This window comes from Ostrinia nubilalis, chromosome 23 (genome assembly GCF_963855985.1).
Source record: "Ostrinia nubilalis chromosome 23, ilOstNubi1.1, whole genome shotgun sequence".
NCBI classification, from domain to species: domain Eukaryota; kingdom Metazoa; phylum Arthropoda; class Insecta; order Lepidoptera; family Crambidae; genus Ostrinia; species Ostrinia nubilalis.
In genome coordinates, this window is record NC_087110.1 from 10,564,797 (window position 1) to 10,587,772 (window position 22,976).

Sequence of the window (22,976 nt, forward strand, 5' to 3'; positions counted from 1 at the left end):
AATAGAGTCTACTTTAGCGTATCATTGGAGATGACAGCATCGTACTGATGACAAACATTCGCAGAGAGGAGTGGCCGGTATTCCTAGAATATTAGGGTCCATTTTTGTGTACTATTGGAGCTAGACAGACAAGACGAGTTGAAATATCATGGACATGGGTCGCAACGAGGAGTGGAGGAGCTTTAACTTCTTTAGGTGATTTTATTTTTATTTTGTTTCAATTACCAAAGAATCCTCGTTGGTAAGAGCCTTTCCGCAAGGAAAGAGCCAGTTTAATTTTCTGAAACATTAATTAAATTAGGCGAAATGCTCTATGAGTAGCTAATTACAATTTAAATCCCTTCACCCATTGCCCTTATCATCGACAACTCCATAGTCCATAGACACCCTGAAATTACGACCGCTTACAGCCTCTTGATCTATGTAGGGTGTCGTAATTAATTTTACTGAGGTCAAAATTGGATATAGAGTTGCAGAGTTCATTGTTTTTGGGACACCTGTATGTGTGAAGATTGCCAAACGATTAACAACTTAATCACCCTCAACAGAAGAAGCAAAGTCCTCCTTCTCCGGCGGAGTCTTCGCCCTCCCCGACAAATGTGGGGGGTACTGGCAACACCCCGCCAACTGCAGTGTTGCCAACAATACCTGCGAATACCACGCCTCCTGGGAGTATCTCGGATTGAAGAGGGGGAAGGATTCCATCAGGTTTACTATCAAGACCAAGCATACGAATCAGTGGACGGGGATTGGGTTCAGCAATGATAGGAAAATGGTGAGTTTAATTTTAATTTTTTGTTGAAACTAGGCCGTGGCCGATCCTTCGTGACAATTAGAATCGGGCCCAACTACAGGGTGGCCCAGAAAGAAATTCACTTTTGAAAATTCAAGAAAAAAAATTCTGTGTAATTTTGTAGAACTTTATTCATTACAATTCAAAGAAAATTAAATGAAATTTATCTTTAAATTTACCTTTATTAAATTACATCGTCTAGGAGATTTCCTTGACGCTTACAACATTCGATCAACATACCGCACCTTCGGTAGAACAAGGGCACAATTGCACTTTTTGCAATTTTACAGGAGAGCTATTAATTATTAGCTACACATTTTTAAAGTATTTCTGCATACTTAACTCATTTTTGCAATTTTTGACAATTGTGCCCTTGTTCTACCGAAGGTGCGATACATCAAAATCTTGAAATGCGTTCGTTAGAATTACCTCGAAACCTATTTTCCATTTATTGCAGAATGTTCAGCTTCAGTTGCTGCATGGTTGTTGAATTATAAAAGTATACTCTAATCTTAAGGTAACACCACAAAAAGGAGTTTTCTGGAGTGAGATCAGGGCTTCCTGGTGGCCAGGAGATGTCACCCCTGCCTAAAAAAAATTTTATGTGGGAACAAGTCTCTTACCATCTAAATGCTCTCATTTGAAGTGTGACACGTAGCCCAATCTTGATGAAACCAAATGCTCCTGTCATAGCCTTGCGAATCTTGCCACTTTGAAATCAAAAAGCTTTTCAGCATGCCAGTATAGCGCTCTCAAAAATTTATCATCCTTTCGATGCAACAAACCAACTAAGCAGGGGTGAAATCTCGTTGCCACTAAGAAGCCCTAATCTCATTCTAGCAGACTTCTTTTTGTGAGGTTACATTATGAGCACAGTATACTCTAAAAATCCAAAAACTCTGCAGCATTCATCCATCCTGAATCCATTTCAAGGTAACTCTTACGAAAGTTTTCCAAAATTTTTATGTATGTTGACTGAATGTTGTAAATGTCAATCACATGTACGATGAAATTTAAAAAAGAAAGTTAATTTAAAAATAAATTGCATGAAATTTTCTTTAAATTACAATGGTTCAAGTTTTACAAAAATTTACAGTTTTCGTTTCCTTACATTTTCAAAAGTGAACTTTCTTCTGGGCCACCCTGTATCAGCCGAAGTCTGTAGTCTTATGCCCGTTTTCACCATCAATCCCTATTTTAAGTGACCCATATGAAAACAAAATTCCTGTTATGTGTTACCATAGGAGTCACTTAAAAAATAGGGATTGATGGTGAAAACGGGCATTTATCTAATAAATTGAGTTTAATTATTTTGGTATAAAAAGTGGATAGATATGGGCGTATGGGCCTAATATTTTCGTTTCATATTTAAAGCAAGCATTTAATTACATTACCTTGATAATTACCTATTTACTTTCTTCTTCTTCTCAGTCGGTACACTCTTGTCAGAGTGGTCGTGGTCATCATCTTGAATCACGATTCAGAGTGATGTTCCTCGTAATACGGCGCCATTCCTCGCGGACTGCAGCTTTCCGGGTCCTATTTACTTACCTGTTTAAATATTTGCTGTCATTTAATTTTAACCCCTTTTCAGCAAAAAGTAAAGAACTCTGATTTGCAAAAAGTAAAACTTTCCAAAATTAATATTTGTTCAAACATCTTGACACAAAAAATATGCCTGTAACCGGCATTGGTACGCAGTGACTGTAATTCTTTTTAGAGATAAAATTCTTTAAATATAACTTTTATCCCAGTCTCAAACAGACGCGGTCATCGGCTGGGTGGAATCCCGGTCGGGAAGGCCATTCCTGATGGACACCTGGGTGTCAGGCTACTCCGCACCCAGGGTCGACCCGCGCCAGGATCTGAACAAGCAATCTGGCAGCCTGGTGGACGGGGTGACTACCCTCACCTTTGTTAGGAAGAGGGACACTGGCGACCAGAAGGTAAGTGACTTGACTCCCAGTGGGAACCAGATTCAAATTCAAATAGTTTATTCAGTACATAGGCCCTTACTAGGGCACTTATACACGTCCCAAATATAGCTTGCCCTACCACCACTTCGGGACAACATATGGGCTGGTGCTGAGAAGTGGCGGAAAGAACTCAGTCACCTTTGTCAGCCTCATTTTGATAAGGATTTTCTTAAGAAGAGGTTAACCTCTACTTTGAATTTATGAATAGGTACATAGTTCTATAAGAGATTGTGTTATTTTATTAAATATTTTAACACTATTCCCCAAGAATGACCTACGTACTTTATGTAGTCAAAAACAAATTAAAAGTTAATTTTCCCACTTAACGCTGTGTTGACCAAAATATATACTTTTCGTTTTGTGAAAAAAGGTACATTTCTCGATAACCTTTAGTAGGTACGCATTTATCTACTCGTACTTTTAGGCCCAGAACACACGGTGAAACGCAATTGCAACGTAACTGCAACTTCTAGTTACTTTTGAGTTGCATCTAAGTTTCTGCCATAGATTCCGTTGAGAGACCACACATGACGCGACCATTTCAAACCGGTTTCAAACTGGTTTCAAACTTGCAGCTCAAAAGTAACTAGAAGTTGCAGTTTCGTTGCAATTGCGTTACACCGTGTGTTCTGGGCCTTAATGTTATTGCCGTTGTCTGGTATCCATAGAATAAGCTTTCTTTAGTTTAGGACTAGATGGCGCTGTGTAATATCTTCATATTTATTTATCCAAAGTTACTTATAAATTTTTCATTGTCTTCCCAGGATCTCGCGTTCACAGATACCCAGTGCCTGTACATGATGTTCATCACGCAAGGCGGAACCTTCGAGCCAGTGAACAAGCGCACCAGCAAGCATTTGCAGACGCCCGTCATATCAGAGAATAGGGTCTGCATCAAGCCTTGTGGTCCTGGTAAGACTCCTAAATATTAATCTTATTATTCTTCTGTTCGTTCGTCCCTTTCAGCCAAATGACGTCCACTGCTGGACTGGCCTCCCCCAAGATTTCTGCGCTGCCTGCATTTAAGTTCTTCCCGCGACCTTCACCAGATCGTCAGTCCACTTAGTGGTAGGCCTGCCCACACTACGTCTTCCGGCTCGTGGTCTCCACCCAAGAACCTTTTTATGTCCAAATAGCCATCAGTTCTACGAGCTATGGCCCCGCCCACTGCCACTTAAGTTTGGCAATTCTGCGGGATATGGCGGTTACTTTGGGTTTCCTGCGCATTTACGCAGTCTTCATTTCAGTCATTCTTTTTCCGAGCTTTTTCCCATTTCATCTAAGGCGCTAAGGCAGTATTATTTTGGTTTATTGTCTGGTTTTTGATCTGAATTTGATCCAAATTTATTCATAAACCGTAAGTAGTTTTTTAAAGAAAGCAAAAATCTTTACTTGGAACCAAGCCACATAAAAAAAAATTAAAATTGAAACATTCAGTTATATCGTCAGTGAAGTTCTAACAGTGCGTAAGTCAAAAATGTGCATTTTAGAGGATAGTGGTCGGAAAAAAGCTCGCGGTCTTTCTTCATCCAATGGCATCAAAATGTTAAAACCGTCAAAAATGACTTACACACTGTTAGAATTAACCCTATTTATTTCCATTCCCAGAGCCCCCAGAAGAGGAACTAACCACCGAGCCAGCCATCCCAGGCCTCACCGCTTATACCATGCTAATCCGGATAACCGGTTTAGCTGACAGCTTCCGACCGCCTGCGCCCGGGACTAAGGAATACGAAGAGTTGAGCAAGCAAGTGGCTGATAGCTTGGCCAGTGAGATGAAGAGCACTAAGGGCTTCCAGGGTGTGATTGTTAACGGGTTTATGCAGTGAGTTTGAACTTCTTTTGGTACCAGTTTCGTCATTTCAGCCATAGGACGTCCACTGAACATAGGTCTCCCCCAATGATTTCCAATCGCACGGTTGGTAGCGGCCATCACCTAATGTCTTTCTGCCACCTTTATGAGGTCGTCGGGCCACCTTGTGGGTGGATGTCTCACGCTGAGTTTTCCGGTACGTAGTCTCCACTCCAGAACCCTGCTGCCAAGCTAAATCAGTTTAAGTTTAGTGTAAGTCTAAGGAGTACGAAGAGTTGAGCAAGCAGGTGGCTGATAGCTTGGCCAGTGAGATGAAGAGCACTAAGGGCTTCCAGGGCGTGATTGTTAACGGATTTATGCAGTGAGTTTGACCTTCTTTTGGTACCAGTTTCGTCATTTCAGCCACAGGACGTCCACTGAACATATGTCTCCTCCAATGATTTCCACATCGCACGGTTGGTAGCGGCCTGCATCCAGCGCCTTCCTGCTACCTTTATGAGGTCGTCGGGCCACCTTGTGTGTGGATGTCTCACGCTGCGTTTTCCGGTACGTAGTCTCCACTCCAGAACCCTGCTGCCAAGCTTAAGTTTAGTGTAAGTCTAAGGAGTACGAAGAGTTGAGCAAGCAGGTGGCTGATAAGCTTGGCCAGTGAGATAAAGAGCACTAAGGGCTTCCAGGGCGTGATTGTTAACGGGTTTATGCAGTGAGTTTGAACTTCTTTTGGTACCAGTTTCGTCATTTCCACTGAATATAGGCTCCCCCAATGATTTCCACATCGCACGGTTGGTAGCGGCCTGCATCCAGCGTCTTGCTTGCTTGCAGCATCTTGCTACCTTTATGAGGTCGTCGGGCCACCTTGTGGGTGGATGTCTCACGCTGCGTTTTCCGGTACGTAGTCTCCACTCCAGAACCCTGCTGCCAAGCTAAAGCAGTTTAAGTTTAGTGTAGGTCTAAGGAATACGAAGAGTTGAGCAAGCAGGTGGCTGATAGCTTAGCCAGTGAGATGAAGAGCACTAAGGGCTTCCAGGGTGTGATTGTTAACGGATTTATGCAGTGAGTTTGACCTTTTGTTTTTCCTTTTATGCAGCACAAAGCAGGTATTTGACTGCAATCGCACCTGATGTTAAATGAGATGCAGTCTAGGATGGTACTTATCTGCCCTGTAAGTATCTATTCACTCTCGCCTTGAAAAGGCCCGGATTATAATGTTCGGGAAAGACAGCAGCAGGCAGCGAATTCCTTGTTCACATTATAAAAGAGTTAGCGAAACGCTTAGTGGGAGTTGGTAGAATGTCGACAATGTAGGGGTGTAACCTGCATCTGGTTCCCCGGTGTTGGAAGGTGTAATTTAAACTTATTTTGGTATAAAAAGCAGTTTCAACAAGGGTCCATATTCGGTTGCATAAAAAATATTGTCATAATTTAAGAGTGCATAAAGTTTTTTGGCATACTCATCATTTCGCATAACGTTCATACAGAATAAATCATAAGGCATATTATTTTTTGCCATAACCACTTTTATTATAATAATATTTTAGTATATATTTTTTTTGTATTCTTGTTTTTTTAATAACGATTTCTAGGCATAACATTTATTGGCATCTAAACCAATGCCATAAATATTACCATTCATAATATACAAAATACCATAATTTTAACAAATATGAAATATAAAAATGTTATAAGTTAACAAATATAAATAGACAAGCAAGCATGCAAACAAGCATGCAAGCAAGCAGCAAGCATGCAATCAAACAGCAAGCATGCAAGCAAGCTGCAAGGAAGCATGTAAGCATGCATGCAAGCAAGGATGCAAACAAGCAAGCTGCAAGAAAGCATGTAAGCATGCATGCAAGCAAGGATGCAAACAAGCAAGCCTGCAAGCAAGCAGCAAGCAAGCAGCAAGCAAGCATGCAAGCAAGCAGCAAGCATGCAATCAAGCAGCAAGCACGCAATCAAGCAGCAAGCACGCAAGCATGCAAGCAAGCAGCAAGCAAGCATGCAGCAAGGAAGCATGCATGCAAGCAAGCAAGCATGCAAGCAAGCATTAGGATTGCCTTATCTCCGGCGCTGCGGGAAGTGCGGTCCTTCCGCTCTGGCGTAACATATACCCGGCATGCCATGCTCGCTTCCGCAGCTTCGGCTTGCTGGTCGCCTTTGGCGACCAGCCTCAGCCGCTCCAGCTCGCACGGCTGCCGGATATATGTTACAGCGAGCGAGGACCGCACTCCCTCCGCGCCTCCGGCTTTTAAATTACACTCTAGTATAGGGCAGACTAGTACCACGTGGAAGAGACCACGGCCAGTCGGGATCAACATAATTTCAGACCAGGCAAGCTTAATGTTGTAAAAGAAATGTGGACTGTATAATATGTGCGTTATAATAGATAAGAGGGATTCGAGATCAAACAGAATGTATTTTCACAAGCTTAAGTTTTCTAAGAGACAGGTCAAAAATTAAGAACAAAAATGACAATGATACGGAGAATTTAGTTTTTGCAAATCTATAGGCCGAAAGAGTATAAAGGTGGAAGGAGCATCGTTCGCAACATCACAAATACATAATTATTTACTCTTCAATGTTGGTTGCTCTTATAGACAATATTTATGACTTTAAATGTTATAAATAATTAAATTATGTTTATAGTATTTTATTAAAAACAAACTTTATGTATATAAAAATTATGTTCTTTACATTTATGATTATTTAAATTATGGTATTGAAAATTAGAGAAAGTTATTATTATGCCTAAGAAACCATTATGCATTTAGAAAACTATGCATGTCAAAGTTTATGCGAAAAAACTTTATGCAAATACTGTTATGCCAAACTAAATTATGATGAAAAATGTTATGCGTCTGAGAGGGCACCCTTTCAACAACACCATCATCATCATTTCATAACATAGGCCTCCCCCAATGATTCCCACATCGCACGGTTGGTAGCGGCCTGCATCCAGCGCCTTCCTGTTACCTTTATGAGGTCGACGGGCTACCTTAAATGAGGATAACTGTTGTGTTGTTTCTTAAGGGAAGTTTTAGAATCTTCGTTTACGAGGCTTCAGAAATTATGATATACGCTCTAACAGTAATGATATTACAAAGTAATCACAGAAGTTAAATCTAAGGCTGGGTTGCACCATGTTACTTTAACTTTGACAAACGTCAAAAAACTGTCATATTCATATTCATATTCATTTATTTGCTCACTAAGTGTAGGTACATAAGGTCTTATAACTAAATACAGTGCTTAAAACTTAGTAACCTAGTTTAGGTATTGCAAATTTTTTGGAGAGCTGCATGCATGCTATATAATTATTTATTTTGTAGGTAAGTATAATATTATATTTTAAGTATTTATTTACAATCCAGAGCGCCATTAAAAGTTATTCAGTTTACGTTAGTGTATTAGTTTTATCACAAAATCAGTCCTGTATTATTATTTTATTTATTATTTAAATATTCATCTAATTTATAGTAACATTTATTTATTAAGTATTGTTTCAACTTTTTATTGAATGTTGTGTACTTTTGTTCATTTTTTATTTCTTGTGGTAGTTTATTAAATAACTTGATGGCCATGTAATATGGGCTGGTATTTAACATTTTTATTCTGGAGTATGGGAGGCATAGCTTTTCTTTGTGTCGAGTATTAACGTTATGTGTGTCTTGCATTTTTTTGAATAAATGTGTATTTCTATAAACAAATGAGCATAGGTCATGGATATATATTGCTGTTAGGGTCATTATTTTGTATTTTATGAAATAAGGTTTGCAACTCTGTGTGTTATCTATTTGGGCTATGATTCTTATACACTTTTTCTGCAATAGAAATAAGTCATTGGCATTAACGCTGTTGCCCCATAGCATTATTCCATATTTAAGCCAGGAGTATGCATAAGCGTAATACGCTGTTAGTGCTGTTTCTGTGTTTGTGCTGTGTTTTATTTCAAATAGGGCGTATGTAAATTTTGATATTTTGGTTCTTATTTGATCTATGTGCGTTTTCCAGTTAATGTTTGTGTCTATGTGTAGTCCTAGTAAATTAAAAGTTTCTACTGATTCTAATTGTACATTTTTTCCAAGTGTTATATTGATGTCTAAAGGGGCTTTTGTATATGGTCGGAATTGTATTACTTTTGTTTTTTTAAGATTAATTTCTAAGTTATGTAGTTCCAGCCAATGTGTAATATTTTCTAATGTGTTACTTATAAGGATGTCGGGGCTCGAGTTTTGTTCGCACTTAATTAGGATTGATACGTCATCTGCAAAAAGTATAGGTAATGATATTTCTTTGTTTAGTATTTTTGGAAGATCGTTAATGTATATTAAAAAGAGGACACAGCCTAGTACACTCCCTTGAGGAATGGAACAGGTCATGTGTCTCTCTTCGGATGTTATTGTTTCTATCTCGTTAGTTGTAGTGTTGTGGAAATCAATTTGGACTATTTGTTTTCTGTTTGACAAGTATGATTTAAACCAGTTAAAAGCTGTACCTCGTATACCTGAACCATATAATTTTGACAATAGGATGTTATGTGAAACTTTATCATATGCTTTGGTCATATCTAATAATATGCCCAAGGCATATTTTTTATCATTTAGATGTTGCAGGGCAGCTTGGATGTATTTATATACAGCCAAGGTAGTTGATCTAGTTTTTCGGAATCCATTCTGGCAATCATCTAGAATTTTAAACTTTTCTAAAAATGTGTACAGTCTATTACACATGGCCTTCTCAATTCCTTTTGAAAATGATGGTAGGATTGCTATTGGTCTATAATTTTTAGGGTTGCTTTTGTCGTCTTTTTTATGAACCGGTTTGACTATTGATATCTTTAACAGGTTGGGAAATTCTCCGTCGCGAAAACTTTGATTAATTAAATAGGTAAGAGGTTGTGATAATTCTTCAGCACACTGTTTTATTAGTTTAGGTGGAATCCCGTCTACACCATAGCTATGTTTGTTTCTTAGATGGTTTATAATTTTAATTACTTCTTCGCGTGTTACAGGGTTTAGGTACAATGAATTTATTGGGGGGTCAATTACAGGTTGCCCTATATTGATTTTATTGTTATTATTTTGGCCAACGGTAACAAAATATTTGTTAAATGTTTCTGTGATCATTTTTGGACATTCAATGTTTTTATTATCAATTACCAGTTTCATGTTTTTGTATTTTTTCTGTTTATTTTTTCCAGTTTTACTATTTATAATATTCCACATGGTTTTTATTTTGTTGTCAGAGTTTTTCATTTGTTTTATGTACATTAGCTTTTTAGATGTTTTGACACAACGTTTTAATGTTTTAGTATATGATTTGTAGTATTTTTTATGGTTTCACTATTTGTTTCATTTACAAGTATGCCTAGTGCTCTTTTATGGATGCAAGATTTTTTTATTCCTGTAGTAAGCCAAGTTTTTTTTATAGTATTTTTAATTTTAATTTTTTTCAATGGAATATGTTTATTTAGGTTATTTTTTACTACTGCTATGAATGAATTATAGTTATAGTCTACACTTTTATTTTCGTCTATGATCTTATCCCAATTTTGCTCTTTTAGTGAATTTTTAAACACATTTATATTGCTTTCTGTAAATATTCTTTTTTGCTTGTAGAGAGTGCAGTTGTCTTCATAATGCCACTTTGAATTTAGTTTGACTTGGACGGCTTTGTGGTCAGATAGTCCATAATCCTCAACGTAAGATTTTTTTACTAGGCTGGTATAGTTTGTGAATACTAGGTCAATACAGGATGAAGTTGTTTTAGTTACTCGCGTGGGTTCGTTAATAAGTTGTTTTAAATTAAATGAATTCATTGCATTTATGAGCTCTTGAGATTGTTTATTGTTAACGTGCATATTTATATTAAAAAACACCGGTTATCGTTATAGTTACGGTCAAAGTTAGGTAGTGCAACTGGGCCTAAATATTGCAAGTTTCTTAACCAAAATCCTGAACAAATCTTTTGCAACAGATGATGATAATGATGACACATCAGTATTGCTTGTAATCGCTATTCCAGTCGATTTCAGGCATCTCTCGCTTGAATTTCCAAAATAGGTCCATTGATTCCATAACTTTATTTCCAGGAACGAAACAAAAGCAATAATCGCCGAACTGACTCTCAAATCGATCGACTCCAACCTAATCGAAGGCTCGAGCGCGCGCTCGCTCGATGGCGCCGTCTCTGTCGCGGCCAACGAGACAGACAAGGACGGCGATAAGGTGAAGTGGGAGGCGGCGGTGAGAGAGACGCTTGCGCTAGGAAGAGTGGGAAATGTGAACGTGGATCCAGACTTCTTGGTGTTTGAACCTATGAGCAGTAAGTTGATTTTAACACTTTTTAAGTAGTAGACAAGCTGATAAGAATAAAATGTGGAGACCGGACTATTCACAAATAATTTGCTTGTGAAAGTCATAAAATTGTCGAGATTCTTTTTATAATTTTCTGCCTCAGTTTTCTGCAATCAATTCAATGAGGGCTATCGTTTTTATACTTAACAGTTGGCACCCCTGGCGATTGACAGGACCTTACTCTACAGTGGCGCCATCTTGATGATTACAAATGCGATAGTCCTCCTGCCACTTTAGCGCTCACCAGTTGGTGCCACTGTCTTCGCTACTAGCAAGTGACAGGACCTTACTCTACAGTGGCGCTAACTGGTGAGCGCTAAAACGATAGCCCTCATTGTCATTTTTCTTTATTTTTATTCGCTTTAATGAAAATTAATTAACGTATCAAAAATGTATTGCAATATTTTTTTAATTACTTCCCAAGAACATTTTTCCAAAAAGCAAGGGCTCTCGAGGCTTACCTAGCAAACCACCCAGTGCAAATTTTTGTAGTATTTGAAAGCATCTCCCTTTGTTAAGCTCTACGTATACGTATAATATACATAGTAATTCAGTTTCTCTGTTGATTTAGTAGTACCCATACTGCAAGATTTTCTTACTTTGTCAACCGACTTCAAAAAAAGGAGGAGGTTCTCAATTCGACCCGTATGTTTTCACTAGACGAGTCTAAAATGTCCCAGTATTTAAATTTTCTCGTATTTTCCAGTCGTATCATATCGCCCGCAAGAGGAAGAATCGGACAGCGCTCGTTCCTTCTTCGGCCTAGCTGAAACAAAGCTGTATGTAGTGGCCGGTTGTGTAGCTGCCCTTATACTGGTGGCTCTACTTCAAGCAGTTTGCACGCTGTACGGCGGTCGTGGAGCTAGCAAGGGCAAGGTAAGGAATTATGGTCTTTATGACAGTAATTGAGGGTCGTTTTTGACTTGATGCCAAGTGACAGTGTGGAAGACGAACTTTGTATTGCTTATTGTATGCAGCTAGCAAGGGCATGGTAAGGAATAACAGACCTTATGGCTACTGCCCTAGGTTTATTTTCGCACAAGAGGAGTGAGACAGCGCTCGTTCGTTCTTCGGCCTAGCAGAGACGAAGTTATGCACGCTGTATGGCGGCTCTGGAGCTAGCAGTGGCAAAGTAAGGAATAATAGTCCTTATGACAGTAATTGAAAGTTGTTTTTGGCTTGACACTACGGTGCGGACGCATTTTAGTAACGTGAAAAACTGTGCTCCTTGACTGATGAATTGGGTCCTTTTTGGCTTGATGCCAATTGACTGTCTAGCAGAGACGAAGCTATACGTAGTGGATGACTGCGTGGTAAGGAATTATAGATCTTATGGCTACTGTCCTGAGTTCATTTTCGCACAAGAACAGGAGTCAGCGATCGTACGTTCTTCGGCCTAGCTGAGACGAAACTCTACGTAGTGGCCGGTTGTGTAGCTGCCCTTATACTGGTGGCGCTACTGCAAGCAGTTTGCACGCTGTATGGCGGTCGTGGAGCTAGCAAGGGCAAGGTAAGGGATTATGGTTCTTATGACAATAATTGAGGGTCGTTTTTGGCTTCATACCAATTTGGCTTGATACCAAGTGACAGTGTGGAGGGCGAACTTGCTTTGCTTGCTGTACGGCGTTCATGCAGCTAGAAGGGCAAGGTAAGGAATAACAGACCTTATGGCTACTGCCCTAGGTTTATTTTCGCACAAGAAGAGTTATTCGACAGCGCTGATTCTGATGGCGCTATTACGAGCTGTATGTTATGTACGCTGTATGGTGGTCGTGGAGCTAGCAAGGGCAAGGTAAAGCATTTTAGTTGTTAGGAATCTTTAGGGGTAATTTTTCGCTTGATAACAATAATTTGTGCAGCGTGGATGAAGTTTATACTGCACGTAGTATGGCGGCCGTGGAACTAGTAAGGGTAAGGTATAGAACTTGTATCAACCCCTAGCTATAGATCCTTTTTGTTTGACACTTGATTGTGCCGTTGCACAGCTCCATTTTGGTTTATGTGGATGAAATTATACTACACGCTGAGCAGATCCGTTGCATGGGAAGCGATAAGAAGTCCCTACCTAAGACCTAGGGTGGATATCGAACCCATGTTCGTTGTGTATTTTTTTTTATCCACAACGAGGAAACTGTTGGCCTGTATCTCACCTGATGGTAAGTGACGATCAGGCCGAAGGTGGAAGCGAGCTTCACCCGGAATCCTCAACCACGGAGGAACTGGCTATCTTACCTCTAACTGCCGGAACACAACAATGCTGTTAACATTGTTGTTATGGCGACAGACTTAGGTAAGATGGTGGTAGCTAGCCAGGCGGACTTAGAACAAGCCCTACCACCAACCAAACCGAACAGAAAAATCTGCCCCCACTGGGTATCGTACCCGGGACTTCTTCGTCTGAAGCAGGTGGTCTTACCACAAGACCACAGAGGCGGTTAAAGATTATTGCGGTATTAGATTTGAACAGGCGTTCATTACTCATTTCACATCACATTTTTTTCAAACTTTTTATTCCAGTGCAAAGTCCCACTCGAGGCATTGTAAATCATGTTTCACATTGTAACTATTGTAACCCCATTGTTCCAGGACCAGCTAATCCCCTCATCGGCGTGGAAGGACTACTCCTCATCGAACACCAACTACGCCTTCGAGCCCTTCGAGAACGACGACAAGTTCGCCACCGCCTCCACCGCGCCGCGCTCGCGCCCGCCGTCCGGCGCGCCGCCGCTACGCCCCACCGGCCCGCCGCCGCCCAGGCCCAGTAGTGCGCACAGGATGACGCCGGTCAAGGTGAGACAAAGACCTACCAATGCCCCGCTAACGCCCCACGAATGCCCCGCTAACGACCCACTAACTCCCCGCTAACGACCCACGAACGCCCCGCTAACGCCCCGCAAGAGACACACCAACGCCCCACAAAAGCCCCGCTAACGACCCACTAACTCCCCGCTAAAGCCCCGCAAGAGACCCGCTAACGACCCACAAAAGACCCATCAACGCCCCGCCAACGACTCGACAACGCCCCGTAGTCGCCCCGCCAACAACGCGCTCGCTGGTAAATTAGATTAGCTCCTGAAGACTTGATGATGACCGCCTCCACCGCGCCTCGCTCCCGCCCGCCGTCCGGCGCGCCGCCGCTACGCCCCACCGGCCCGCCGCCGCCCAGGCCGAGTAGTGCGCATAGGATGGACAGGATGACGCCGGTCAAGGTAGATTAAAAAAAACCGCCAACTCCCCACGAATGCCCCACGAACTCCCCGCTAACGCCCCACAAAAGACCTACCAACTCCCCGCTAACCCCCCACAAAACACCCGCCAATGCCCCACAAACGCCCCGCTGAATACCCACCAACTCTCCGCTACCGCCCCACAAAAGACCCACCAACGACCCGCCAAGGACCCACCAACGACTTGCGCTTGCTGGTAAATTAGAATCTAGCTGAAGCGGAGATTTAAGACTTGATGATGAAGGCCCCTGATTTTAACCTGATCATCCGTGTGGTACTAGCGGAGTAGAACAAGTTGCATAGTAATTATAAACCTCTACCGTCAACTTACTTTGTTAAACAAAACTGAAACCTAATTTAACTTTCACATCGTTTCAGACGCCAACCAACGGCCACAAGTTGTCAGCCAACGGCAACGGCCGCAAGTCGCCGGCGCACGCTAACGGTCGCACGCCGCGCCCTGCTAACAGCGCAGCACAGTATTATCATGACACGCGATCGCTGCAGCGGCCAAGACAGCAATATGGGTGAGTTACTTACAGAGACAAAGCCCCGTTTACGCCCCGCGTTAATGTAATACGGACGGACGCAAGTCGCCGGCGCACGCTAACGGACGCACGCCGCGTATGTATGGGTAAGTTAGATATGTAAACATAGGCAACAACCCATCAACGCCTCAATAATACACTTGGGTGAGTTACTAGAGAGACAAAGCCCCGTTTACGCCCCGCGTTAGTGTAATATGGCCGCAAGTCACGGACGCACGCCGCGCCCTGCTAACAGCGCAGTTACAGTACAGTATAGCCTATAGTATTACCATGACACACGATCACTACAGCGGCCGCGACAACAATATGGGTGAGTTAGATATTATGTAGACAACAACCCATCAACGCCCCAATAATGCGCTTGCTACAATACAGAGGTCTACACAGCAATATGGGTGACTTAGATGCAGAGACAACGCCCCGCTTACGCCCCAAGCGTCTGTGCAGTACTACCTCAACATTATTTCCTTCAAGAAACTATGTGATACCACCAATCAAAAATATCTCGTTGCGGCAGACAGGAAAAGAAAGCAGTTTCCAGTATTTTTATAGAAAAAATAAACTGAAAACATAGAAAAAGTCAGAAGAAACTTAATCATAAACATTATGTTAGGTAACATTCAAATTCAAAACGTTTATTAAAGAGTAAACTGCTGTACTGAGTAAGCTGTTAGTATCACATGTTTTTTGTTTAATGAAACAATTACACTTAAGGAAAGGAATTGAACATTAACATTATACTGAATTCTATCATGGTGTTAATGCAACAAACGGTCGCAATTACACATGTAAACATTATCCTCCTATCTGCGTTTGGTTAAAATGTAGAAAAAAATATGTTTTTCTAACATCGTTTTACGTCACTCACTAAACCATTTGTTGCGAAATTTCGCGCTCCCACTCATCTGACCGTGTGGCCTAATGGATAAGGCGTCGGACTTCGGATCCGAAGATTGCAGGTTCGAGTCCTGTCACGGTCGAAAAATTCCTTTTTGTATTTTATTTTTCTTTTTGTGATAAACATTTTCGCTAGGTTTTTTTAAGGTAAATTATTTTACATTTTATTCTGTTATAAACATTTATATTTTTAATTTGTTAGAACTTGCATAAACTCATCTTATTCCTTAGAATATTTTCCTTTAATATCTAACTATTTAATGAGTTATTTTTAAATTAACATTTTTTGGTATTCGATGCAAAATGGTACTAAAAAAGCGTTTGACACCTTTCATTAAAAAAATGTTTTCAAAATGTTTGTCATCGTCGACTCTCGTATAGTATATTTCCTGTATGAATTACCATACTTATCACCATACCTAGATAAGTTACTTCCTTAAGTTGTGTGAGTAGCTATTCAGTTTTTAGATTTTTTCAATTTCACTCTATTGCTAGAAAAAGACAGTAGATAACAAAAGCAAAAAAAGCTATTGAGCTTTCTCACTCAGTATACCTACTTGCTAAGATTAGTTTTAGATTAGCATATAATATGACAAGTTTTTTTAAATTCAAGTTCTTTACATACAGTATGTTTTTTTTTGCTTTACTAGCAGCGATTCGAGACTATCATTGAGTGGTGAGAACACAGTGACGAGAAGCACCGCTAGAAACTCATTTTAACAACAGCTACATACATACAGTTTTTTTGTTTTTTTTTTCTTTATCATCATCAGCAGGACGTCCACTGCTGAACATAGGCGTCTCCCAATGATTTTTATAATGACCGGTTGGTCTGCATCCAGCGCCTTCCTACTACCCGTTATGAGGTCTTTGTTTATTTCTCAAGGAAAAAAAATATACATAGGAGACCCCTCCAGCGCGTTTTGCCCTAAAGTGTAGGGTCTAACAATCAACAAAAACATGTATGTCAACATGTTTCTGCTTTCCATTAGGCCTAAGATGCGCGCCGCGATAAGCGGTTATCACGTCATTTTATCGATTTTCCCCATACATTTTGACGTCGATAAAAGTTATCACGGTGCGCATCTTAGGCCTACATGTCCGGTAGAAAACACGTACGTAGTGAAACAATGTTTTGTGTAGACAATTTTGTTGACATGTTTTTGTCTTAGATTAATAAAACCTAGATGGATAGTCTTCATACAAACGCTTCGTCAAGAGTGAGGCAAAAATCTTATGTCATTAGTGTCAATTTTGTTGGGGAGTGTAGACAGTGAAGGCGATTTTCCCGAAAGTAGGGAAATTTTTAATACGTTTTTAATAATTTTATAATTAACAAAAATAAAACGCATCATGTACTTACTTATTTATTGAATTCAAAGTACCTACCTAATAACAATAAGATAAATCGACTTAAAAGTCTCGATTTCATAAAAAAGGAAGTGTATTTGTACGGCGAACAATTGGGAAATAAATTTTCTTGTTACTGGTATCATTCCCGTATTTAATTTTTGAAAGCCAAATTCAAGCAAAATACGCGTCGAATCGTAGTACTTACTTATGAAATGTAACACTGGTCACTTTCTTTGTTTTTTTGATGTATTTTAGACACCCTTTCACAGCACAACCCGTTTTAATTAATTAAAATTCGTCGGACGTGTTTACCAATTTTTCACTTTGACAGTTCATGTGACGTTTACGGGTAAGCCGTGCCGGCTCCCTAAAAACTGCCACACCTTTCGTGCACTGACTATCTATCTAGGTTTTATTAATCTAAGGTTTTTGTTGATTGTGTAGTGCAAAACACGCGCTGGACTCTGCTTCATTTGATTACCTATACCATCTTAATTCACTTAACCCGTTCACCGCCAGGTACGTGGGTCGCGGAGCACACGGCGGAGGCAACGATCGCGCGACGTACTCGCTACCGCGAGGCCGCGCCGACGCGACGCACGCGCAACCTGACTTCTACTTTATGCCGTCGCAGCGGAAGTATGAAGGTGAAGTGGTTAGAGTCTACGTGGATTATCGAGGGAATGATTAGGGGTTAGGTACCAGAAGAAACCTGGGGTTTCGTGGTGACAAAGTAACCAAAAAGTTCAACACGTCTTTGTTACAATGAGGGTTTTCGCGAATGAAAGATCCGCTAGATGGCGGGACGTGGATGTGGGGTCTGACTGCTGCGTGATTAGTGGATTTTGACATATCTGTCAATGTCATGTCAAAAATAACCAATCATGCAGCATTTGGACCTCGCGTCTACGTATTGCCATCTGGCGGATTTTTCATTCGCGAAAACCCTCATTGGAATACAGCTGTGTTGTCAAGTTTTTGGCTAATTTGGGTGCCACGAAGTTTAGAGGGAAAATTAGGATTTACACTGTTAGAAGTTGGACTTTAAAGGACTGGATTTGAGTAGGGCTTCCACTGCTAGTAATAGGAGTTTGTAGGAGCATATTAGGGGAATGACAAGGGTGTCATTGCTAGTGCCTAAGATTGTTTATGATGACTAGGGTTTCCACCGCTACTATGGCTGTTTAGGGGCATATTGTTATAAGGAATAGGCTTTAGGCACTTAACGCTGGTAGTTGTAGGGCCCTGTAGGTATTATTGAAGTTTCAACCGGTTTTTTATTCACAAAAATGAACCTGAAAAATGACCTACATCTCACCTGATAGAAAGTGGTGATGGAAGTTAACAGGTTAAAAGTCCGTTTCATATATTTTGATAGTAATTTTATACGAGTGAGAAAAGGCTTAAGACTACACCTTTTTATAGACACTTAATAGAATCGCAGCCCAATAGGATAGTGTTTGTATTACTGTTCATTACAGGAGAATAATGCCCGTTTTCACCATCAATCCCCAATTTTTAAGTGACACCTATGGTAACACGTAACAGGAACTTTGTTTTCAAAGGGGTCACTTAAAAATTAAGGATTGATGGTGAAAACGGGCATTAGTCTGTCTCTCTAGTTAGAGAATAGTTGGCTAGTATTTAGGCGACACTGGAATGGCGATTTTGACAAAGGCCTTTTTGATATTGAAATAATATTAAATTAGTTTTAGGTATTAGAGAGAACTGTGCATATCACATTTAGATATTATTTTAGCGGTTTAGATAGCTTTTATTTATTATTCGCAAATATTAAAAGGGCTTACTTAAGTTTTAAGTCAGAAAATTAGGGTAAATATTTAGAACTATCCAAAGTGAACTTAGGCTTAAAGACTCAAGCTCTTGCTTAAAGTGTTTAGTGCAATATTTATACTTGAAAAGTAGATATACACGTTTTAGCTTAGTTTAATGTGCCAGTAACAGGGGGATATTTCAGGGTATGGGTTATAGTTTATTTTTTACCAGTGGAATATTCAACATCAGACGTAGCATTTTAAACTTGAGATTGCCTTATTCCCTGTGGTATAGGAGCGAATTTACAAGAAAAATTTCTCTCTTTCGTAGTTAATTGTATATAAATAGACTATTTTAATGTTAACCTTTTTAATGTTTAGTTGGTTTTTAAAGTTACGCGTTAACACGTGTCTAATATTGTAGAACATTTAAAGCCAGTGTTTGGCTGATCCTAGGTTAAATAAGATATAGGACATCACAAATTAATTGGACTAATATCACAAATAAGAATTTTCCAAAATCTTTCACAAATAAATTTTTCAATTAACAATAACTGATCGAGATTAATAATCACTGGATTTTTGAGGAAGTAAAATCGATATTATCATATTAGACCATTAAAAATGTTAAATATTTTGGAAAATTCTACTACTATTTGTGTTATGTGACACTCACTACTATGTAGTTAGTTTATTAACTTTACTATTGTGATAGAAATGCATGCATTGCTATGACTATACTTTTTTAAACCTTTTTAAGGCTGAGGTAGTATTGTTGCCACCAAATATTGAGTCTTAAGCCTCGTTTCACTTGGAATATGTGAATCTAATATCGGAAGTCTTTGACTCATTATTCTATAGTCTACACATAAGTGGGATATTCAAATTTGTTCCAAGTGATATGAGACTTTAAGGGTGAAAATCGACTTGCTTCTAATGCCTTGTTAAGGGTTAAAATGTCTGCATTTTTATTAAAGCACAGTAATATTGTACGGGACGCTCATAGTGACGCTTTTGGCTTCTAAAACTTTTTATTTTGCACTGGGCTTATTTGTGATTTTCAAACAATCTTTTTCGATGACAAAGTTAGCAATAACTAGTAATGTATTTTAATAATAATAATCTACGGTTGAAATTGCAATGATAATAACTGAAACCAACCATCGACATTACAATTTAAACTGTAATGTCATATTATTATGGTACATTACTAATTCATCGCACTTCCTGAGTCAGTAAGTATACAGGATGGAAATGACAAATAACAATGTCATTTATTCCACCCGCAAACATCATATTGTCCAACTTCAACGAACCGTCCCATCGGTGACATTGTCAGGGGGCGCCACTGTCAATACCGGATCGTTAATTTCTATTTTTGCCATGTTGGAAACTATATAGTTGAACGATGGTGGCGCCTCCCTGTCAATGCGTTTGGTGGGACAGTTCAGTGTAGTTCATCTATAGACTAACGCCCGTATTCACAAACGATGCTTGCTTAAGCAAGCTTCACTTAAGTGAAGCAGTAAACAACGCACAGCATTGAATAGAGCTCTGTGATTGGTTCGTGTGTCACCCAGTGCGTCCACGCGCACTGTGAGACCTCATAGTAATGTTTGTGAATACGGGCGTTAGTCTATCACCAAGAATTCAAAGTAAAAGATTGTTTGTATAGTTTTTTTTAAATGGTTTAAGTAGTTAGTCGTTTGGTATGGTATTGGTTGTAGAATGCGCTTTGATCGTCCTATTAGTTATTACGCTTTTAGAAATATTTACAACCTGCGCAGTAAAAAAAGAAACATTTTATTAAGTCACACATACTTTTAATATGCCGACGTATACATATCTCGCTCACAATCCATAATGAATAAGTGAGAGATGAATACTGCGCGGGTTGGAAGGAGTAGAGTTGCAACTTAACAAAAATTCCAAGATTGGTATTGGTATTTTTGTCTCTTTCTGGCTTGCAAAGGCAGTAAGAGACCCTTGACTGTAAAGTTGCAACATTATTCCTTAATTTTAATTAATAATCAAAAGTTTGTGCCAATAAATAACAAAATTTCGAACAAAATGTAAGCTTATTAATAAATTATTAACTCAGTAGATACTAGATACTAAATTAATTAATATAATTGTGCAGTACTTATCGGTTATTAAATTTTATATTTTTATACGAATTAAGTACTTAAAGCTTTATGTATTTTAATTAATAATAATTAATCGAAATAAATGAGTTTTAATATATTATTGTCTTATTTAAATCGCTTTCAAGGTGATGAAGGTTCTAGAATGGGATTGCATGCTAAAGTAGGTATTTAACAAAATTCTTACATATTTTTCTAAACTTTTGAATGCTATATTAACTTTGATGTTTTTCTTACAGATTTTTGATGGAGACTGCGAAGGATTTTGATTATTAATTACTTTAGTTACCAATAGATGCAGATTATAAAACTTGACAACCGTTGTATATCTATACATGCTTTATAATAGTCTTCAAGAAATAATAAATTATTGCTTTTCAAAACTACAACAATATAATGATAACATTCCTATTTACTACCATGTATATTAAAATTACCTACTCATTTTTGGTATATGTGGCTGTTAATATATTATTATTGCCACCCAATTTTGAAATTTATAGACCCATATCACTAAAATGTGGTCTAAGTGAAATCAGACTTATGGGCTCAAATTGACTTCCTAAATTATTAGGGTAATTTTCAGCTCAATAGCAACGTTTTTTTACACCAATCTAAAGATGGCTCCTTAAAGTGTTGCCTGCAATAAATATTATTTCTTGATGCTTACTATACAACAAAATATTTTATTAGTTTTACTTCCAAACAGATCTAGTCTCGTGTCACAGTTTTAACAATAAGTTATTATTTCACCTTTAATATAAATACATTTATTTCAATGTAAATATTTAGACTTTATGCTGTATATTGCGATTATAATATATAAAATAAAACATTTATATTCTTAAATATATCATTAAATACCGGTCGAATTTATATACACCCGGTATACAGGGTGTTAGGTAAATGGGTATATGAGCCGACACTAGCCCATGTTAACATGGTCATATAAATGGTATGGTGAAGACAGAAAATTGATATCTTCATTTTAATTACTTTAATTTTCATACAAATCGCATTTTATAAAATTTATTTTGTATGAAAATTAAAAAAATTAAATGAAGATAATATCAATTTTGTGACTTCACCATATACCATTTATGACCATGTTAACATGGGCTAGTGTCGGCTCATATACCCATTTACCTAACACCCTGTATACACCCGGTATATAGAAAATGTATACATATTTATATTTTGTAAATAAAGCGCCATCTTTGTTAATGCTCATGGGTATGATTTAAATTAACGGTCAAGGAATTCGGATAGTTTGTATAAAGTGACGAAAAGAAGGATTGTGGTATAATAACATTGCTACGGGGCGTTTGCGGGGCGTCTAAAGCTTGGTCCGTGAGCACGTAGAATTTTGTAAAATGACCCCAAGCTACCCATCCTTATCGCTCGCGCGTAATTATGTTGCTGTCGCACTCGCACATTCACTGCGGGTGCCCGTCGCACAGTCGATAAGGATGGGTAGCTTGGGGTCATTGGACAAAATTCTACGTGCTCACGGACCAGGCTTTAGCTGTATTGAGACTTGTGTAAGCCCCGCAAACACCATGTAGCAACAGAAATATACCTTTAATTTGTATTATCTTATTATGATTGAATTATCTCTGCTGATTATAATATAATTAATTATATTGTTTGTATTGATAAAAAGGATATATTAGGATGTACAATAATGTACATACTTATCTAGAAAATGATTTTTGTTTTGTTGTCATAATTATTTTGCTGATAATTGGATTATAGAATAAATCAAAGTTCACTTTTCTTTAATATTCAAATTAATATTATTTTTAAAATAAAGCAATATTAATAAATAATTATCATGTCAGAAAATATTTAAAATTATATTTTGGTATAAACAACATGGAAACATTTTGTTCAACATAATTTAGTATTAATCACTCAATATTATAATGTGTAGTTAAAATAAGAATATTGGATGCAAATATAGATTTTATAAATACTTATATTTTAATACTATATGCCATTAAATGAAATCTAAGAAAATAATATACGTTGATTATAAAGTAGTATAATGTTTATAATTAAAATTATAATAAATACCAAAACGTAGATGAAATA

General features: G+C 38.6%; 1 protein-coding gene and 1 non-coding gene across 2 annotated transcripts in view; both read left to right on the forward strand.

Moving 5' to 3' along the window:
• Positions 1–18,236, forward strand: part of LOC135083233 (uncharacterized) — a 95,106-nt gene extending 76,870 nt beyond the window's left edge. The window contains exons 17-26 of the mRNA XM_063977970.1: positions 549–775; positions 2,548–2,739; positions 3,534–3,681; positions 4,378–4,594; positions 5,531–5,635; positions 10,674–10,906; positions 11,645–11,814; positions 13,525–13,728; positions 14,544–14,692; positions 17,483–18,236. Of these exons, the coding sequence (XP_063834040.1) occupies positions 549–775; positions 2,548–2,739; positions 3,534–3,681; positions 4,378–4,594; positions 5,531–5,635; positions 10,674–10,906; positions 11,645–11,814; positions 13,525–13,728; positions 14,544–14,692; positions 17,483–17,654 (1,817 nt within the window). The 3' untranslated portion in view covers positions 17,655–18,236. The remainder of the gene's footprint in view (positions 1–548; positions 776–2,547; positions 2,740–3,533; positions 3,682–4,377; positions 4,595–5,530; positions 5,636–10,673; positions 10,907–11,644; positions 11,815–13,524; positions 13,729–14,543; positions 14,693–17,482) is intronic.
• On the forward strand, positions 15,621–15,693 carry Trnar-ucg (transfer RNA arginine (anticodon UCG)). The gene has a single exon. It is a non-coding gene; the product is annotated as a tRNA-Arg (tRNA).
• Positions 18,237–22,976: the final 4,740 nt, after the last annotated feature.